General features: G+C 34.0%; 1 protein-coding gene across 1 annotated transcript; it reads right to left on the minus strand.

Annotated features, from left to right (window-relative positions):
- Positions 1 to 1,000: 1,000 nt before the first annotated feature.
- On the minus strand, positions 1,001 to 4,275 carry LOC140972450 (uncharacterized). Its single transcript, XM_073434875.1, has 5 exons — positions 4,015 to 4,275; positions 3,421 to 3,930; positions 2,590 to 2,922; positions 2,106 to 2,244; positions 1,001 to 1,374 (listed from the first exon to the last, which is right to left on the minus strand). The coding sequence occupies exons 1-5, from the start codon at positions 4,273 to 4,275 to the stop codon at positions 1,001 to 1,003; spliced, it is 1,617 nt and encodes a 538-aa protein (XP_073290976.1).
- Positions 4,276 to 5,758: the final 1,483 nt, after the last annotated feature.

Genomic DNA, 5,758 nt, shown 5'->3' on the forward strand with positions numbered 1-5,758 from the left:
AGTAAAAAACCTATTAAACCTCTGTAAAGTGTCATCTCAACTGATATTCTCCCTTCATCTTTATCTAATTTAATTGATGAACTCATAGAAGTATTTGCAGCCGAACATGTTTCCATGCCAAACTTCTTAAGCACCTTTTTCGTATATTTAGTTTCACTGATAAATGTATCAGTTTCCATTTGCTTCACTTGCAACAAAGAAAGAACGTTAGTTCACCCATCATACTCATCTCAAATTTATCCAGAATTAATTTAGCAAATTTCTCGCATAATATGGGGTTAGTTGACCCAAAAATAATATCATCAACATAAATTTGTACAAGTAAAGTATGATATTTTTTGTAAATTTGAACAGAGTTTTATCAATTGTTCCAATAGTGAAATCATGATCAGTTAAAATTTTTTTATAATGTTTAATACCAGGCTCGGGGAGCTTGTTTGAGACCATATAATGCTTTGTTGAGATGATAAATGTGATAAGGAAATAAATGATTTACAAAACCTGGTGGTTGTTCAACGTAGACTTCTTCTTCTAACCGAACATTGAGGAATGTGCTTTTGACATCCATATGATATACTTTGAATTTCATGAAAGATGCGTAGGCTAGGAATATTCTTATTGCTTTCAGTCGAGCAAATGGTGCATAAGTTTCGTCATGATCGATTCTTTCCTCTTGTCTGTACCCTTGTGCAACCAACCTGGTTTTGTTGCGCACAACTGAACTATCTTCGTTCAGTTTGTTTTTGTATGCCCATTTTGTACCTATAATCGACTTTGAAAGTGGTCTTGGAAAAAAAATTCAGACATTGTTATGGGTAAACTGATTCAGCTCTTCTTGCATATCATTTATCCAGCTTAGATCAGTTAGAGCTTCATCAGTTGTTTTAGGCTCAAGTTGAGAAATAAATGCAAAGTGCACAAATAAATTAAACAATTGATTTCTAGTTTTTACCGAATCAAATGGATTACCTATCACCAAGTCTTGTGGAAGTGATTTGCTTCATCTGTAGTTGGAACTGATTGGATCATTTTGCGTAACTGTTTCAGGTTGTAACTGAACATTTCCTTCAGCATCAGTTGCAACAGTTTTAGTTTGTATTTGAATATCATCGTGTTGTTCCACAAACTGATTGTTAGGAATAATTTCTTGTTCAACTGTTTTGTCCACCACTTCTAGTTCGGGTGTTTGAAAGATGTTTCGATTGATGTTAACTTCTTCTTCACTATCATCCTCCAAGTTAATTTCTGTTAAGCGATCAATCAGCTCAACTGGATCAGTTGGCTTATCAGTTAGAGCAGATTCATCAACTACAACATGAATTGATTCTTCTACATTAAAAGTACGCTTATTAAAAATTCTGTAAGCTTTGCTAACTGAAGAATAACCAAGAAAAATTCCTTCATCAGATTTGCCATTGTTATGAATAAAGCAAACTTGCTCAGCATAAAATGATGTTAAATGATTTTTGCCATTGTTATGAATAAAGCGTTTACAACCAAATATTTTGATGTAACACACCACGTCTTTCTTTCCATGCCAGATCTCACATAGCGTTTTCAAATGATTTTTATTAATTGTTGATCTGTTCTGAGTATAAAATGCAGTGTTTATTGCTTCTACCCAAAATCTCTGAGAGATACCGGAATCAGCAAGCATTATTCTAGCAGCTTCTTTAAGAGTTCGATTTCTTCGTTCAGCTACACCATTTTGCTGAGGTGTTCTTGCGGCTGAGAACTCATACTTGATTCCAAAATTTTCTAAAAATAGAGAAATGTTTTGATTGACAAATTCAGTCCCTCGATCATACTATTCAGCCTTTTATGCAATAACCAGTTCTTGGATAGATTAGAAATGACAAGACAAACTGGTTCATTAGGTTGATTAGTCCAACTTATTTTATAAGTGGTACCACACCGATTTCCTGTCATGATGATGTTACCAATTGAGTTCTTAACTGTGCATGTATGTTTTTTGAACTCAACCGAGAAATTATTATCACATAACTGACTTTTGCTAATCAAATTATATTTTAAATTGTCAACGAGTAGAACATCATTAATAATAATATTTACATGGATAAAATTATCCTTACCTACGGTTTTACCTTGAGAGGCATCTCCAAAACTAATTTTTGGACCAGAGTATTTGATCAGTTGGGATAGCAAATCAACATCCCCTGTCATATGTCTTAAGTATCCGCTGTCCAGGTACCAAATTGAATTTTTAGTTGATGTACCTGTCACCTGCAATCACACAAAATAAATAACTTTGGTACCCACATTTTCTTGGGTCCTACACTGATTAGTCCTTTAGGAACCTAGACTTGGACCAGTCTAACTGACTTTTCAGTTTTTGTGTTCCTGATAGTTTTTCTAGATTTGTGTGTGCTTAATGTGTTGTGTGCAGATGAGAAAATAATTGAAATAGGCATTCCTAGAGTTCTGGTTTTCATAGCTGAACCGTTTAGGTGATCAGCTTCGTGAATCATTTGAACTCATATGGCTATATCCAATTCCATACCTTTTAGCCTTGTTCTTATTGTCAATCGTTTGTTCAACTAGTTTACTTGGCTCTGATTGTTCATGTACCATAACTGATTTTACAGTGTGAATATACTTTTCTTTGCACATGTTCAGTTTTGGTTTGGTACCACTGGTTGAAGATTCATCTTGGCTATTAAAGCCTAAACTAGTTTTTTCAGTACCCGATTTTTGTAAATCTTGCATTTGAGTCAATGTGGCTGATTGAATCAGATAATTTTGTCTTGAATTCTCAAGCTTCAGCTGCTGAATCACAGATTGGTTCTCACTCATTTCAGCTTTTAGCTCAGTAATATCCTTTTCTAGACTCAAGAGTTTAACTGATTCATAATGTCCAGTTTCAATTTTATTGTCTTGAGGATCAGTTTGCTTTGCTTTGACCTGCTCAAATGAGAGAGCAAGTTTATGATACTCATTAACCATGTCGTGTAATGTGGAAATAACAATGTGAATATACTTTTCTTTGCACATGTTCATTTTTGGTTTGGTACCACTGGTTGAAGATTCATCTTGGCTATTAAAGACTAAACTAGTTTTTTCAGTAACTGATTTTTGTAAATATTGCATTTCAGTCAATGGGGCTGATTACTTATTCCAAGCTTGAATCAGATCATTTTGTCTTGAATTCTCAAGCTTCAGCTGCTGAATCACATGTTGGTTCTCACTCATTTCAGCTTTTAGCCTAGTAATCTCTTTTTTTAGATTCAACAGTTCAACTGATTCATAATGATCAGTTTCAGTTTTATTGTCTTGAGGATCAGTTTGCTTTGCTTTGGCCTTCTCAAATGAGAGAGCAAGTTTGTGATGCTCATTAACCATGTCGTGTAATGTTGAATTAAATTCTTCTCGTGTAAAATCAGTTGTGCTGAAATCAAATACCTGCTCGCTGCTTGATTCTAGTTCTGTATCATTAGCCATTAAGCATTTTACTTCTTCATCATCGCTGGAGCTGCTTGATTTCTCAGATTTTGATTCGTCACTGTCATTTTCAGCCCATTTTGATTTGTTTTCTTCGGCTAATAGAGCTTCATGCTTCCTTTTGAATGACCTCTTGTCATCCGTAGCTCTTCTTCTCCACTCAAATGATTTCATTTCTTTTTCAGCTGAATGTCGACTATCTTTCTTTGGCTTAGGACAGTCAGCAATGTAATATCCGATTTTGCCACAGTTGTAGCAAGAATTTGGTTCCTCCTTGGAAATATTCTTGTGAGAATATCTTTGAAAAGATCCCTGGTTCTTTCTCATAAACCTTCCAAACTTCTTGATGAACAATGACAAGGCATCATTGCTCAATTGTTTTACAAATTTTTCAGTTGAACCAGTTAGTTCAAGTTTTAAGGCGCTGAGAGAAGTTGTAACTGGTGGAGTCGATGGTTCTCCCTCTCTCGTCTATAGTTCAAATTCGTATGCCTTGAGATCTAAAAATAGATCATGTAATTACACTTTGTTGAGATTTTTGGATTCTCTCATTACCACTGTTTTCACATCCTGTTCTTTAAGAAGACCACGAACAACCTTCAATGCAATTTCTTTATTTGAATACACTTTCCTTAGTGTATTCAATTCATTTATGATGCTGCTAACTTGTTCAACAAATTCGTTCATTGATTCTCCAGTCTTCATTTTGATGTTATCAAACTTTTGTACTGCGACTGAGAGTTTATTTTCCTTCGTCTGCTCATTGCCTTCGCACAACTGAATCAGCTTTTCCCAAATTTCTTTGGTTGTCTTCATCTATCCACTCTTCACGTGGTTTTTCAATACGGTGAGGTGCTCCTCAGTTAGAGCAACAGCTGTGTTAGCTTTCATAATTTTCATAGGTCCGTCAGTTATGACGTACAACATGTCGTCGTCTTATGCAGCTAAATGAGTCTGCATTCTGATTTTTCAATCATCGAAATCTTTTTTTGAGAACATAGGGATTTTGTTGAATGAAGACATGGTGATCAGGCATATAAATGGAAAGTATTCAGAAATAAGATCGAAACCGCTCTGATACCACTTGTTAGGATCGGTTAAAAAAGTAAAATTGTTTAGAGGAGGGGGGGTTGAATAAATACTTGGAGATTTTCTTCTCTTTTAAAATATGAGCCAGTTTGGTGATAAACTGAACTCAAGAATCTCGTTGTTAATATCAATCGGTTAAGTATTTTAAAGTACGGAAATAAACCAACTGACAGATTGAATACTCTAACAATAAATAAGGTATTGAACACGAAAATTTTTATAGATGTTCGGTGACTTCAAAAGCTCCTACGTCACCTCTTTTATCACAAGAATAGGTTTTCACTAAAATTTTTTGATTGATTACAGCAACTATAATAACCCACTTCGGTTTGGACTTAAACACTGTCAAACTGAAACTCTTAGTCTCTACTAACTTATCAGTATTTCAAATTGATTTTCTTATTCAATAACATAGCACAACTGATATAAAAAGATCAAATATATCAATGTAACATGCTAATTTTATGCTCAAATAATATCCTAAACGTTTTGAATATGACTGTGAAGTGTGAGCTTTTTTGTCTGTGCAAATATTGCAACTGATCTTGGATGAGTAACTGGATCTTTCAATTCTTCTCTCTTTTGAAAATTCTCGAATCAGTCTTCTTACTGAACTCCTCAGCTATTTATAGGTTTTGCTCCAACTGTAACATTGAATGCATTAATTAATACATATCCATTGATTCGTCTTTTTTTAATGTGTCAACATTCTTCTGACAATAGTACGATGTTGCAGTCTGTTGTGCTCCTTCTGTCAGTAGTACGGCGTTGCAGACTGCTTAGTATGATTTGTCGCTTTAGTTAAACTATTCAACTGATCTAGTTTAACTCCTGATCAGTTGAGCTGACTTGAAGCGTCCTGTTCAGTTTCAATTGATAATCCATTCAGTTGACTTACTAATTCAGTTATCTTTATTCAGTTTCATAAATCTTAAGTTCGGATAATTTCAGTTGTATGGTTTCAGTTTAGCTAATCAGTTCTACAAACTATGATACTTTATTTTATCAAACTCCGAAACCTTGAANTCAAAAGTTGATAATAATTTAATTATACATGGTATTTTCAAGAGTTGAAATACATAAATGAGTGTTTTTGAATAATGAAAAAACAATATCATGATAAAAGGATAATCCTAATTAGATAAGGAAGAGATTTTTATATATGTGTAATTAATAGTTGAATTATACACATAACTTTCACACACAAATT

Source organism: Primulina huaijiensis, chromosome 3 (assembly GCF_012295235.1).
Source record: "Primulina huaijiensis isolate GDHJ02 chromosome 3, ASM1229523v2, whole genome shotgun sequence".
In the NCBI taxonomy this organism is placed as follows: Eukaryota; Viridiplantae; Streptophyta; class Magnoliopsida; order Lamiales; family Gesneriaceae; genus Primulina; species Primulina huaijiensis.

Excerpts from the sequence above, each read along its gene's own strand:
- LOC140972450 (XM_073434875.1), bottom strand. The coding sequence starts at position 4,275 with ATGAAGACAACCAAAGAAATTTGGGAAAAGCTGATTCAGTTGTGCGAA. Across the intron at positions 3,931-4,014 it reads AACAGGATGTGAAAACAGTG|ACGAGAGAGGGAGAACCATC; the intron begins GTAATGAGAGAA and ends TTTGAACTATAG. Across the intron at positions 2,245-2,589 it reads ACACTGTAAAATCAGTTATG|GTGACAGGTACATCAACTAA; the intron begins GTACATGAACAA and ends GTGTGATTGCAG.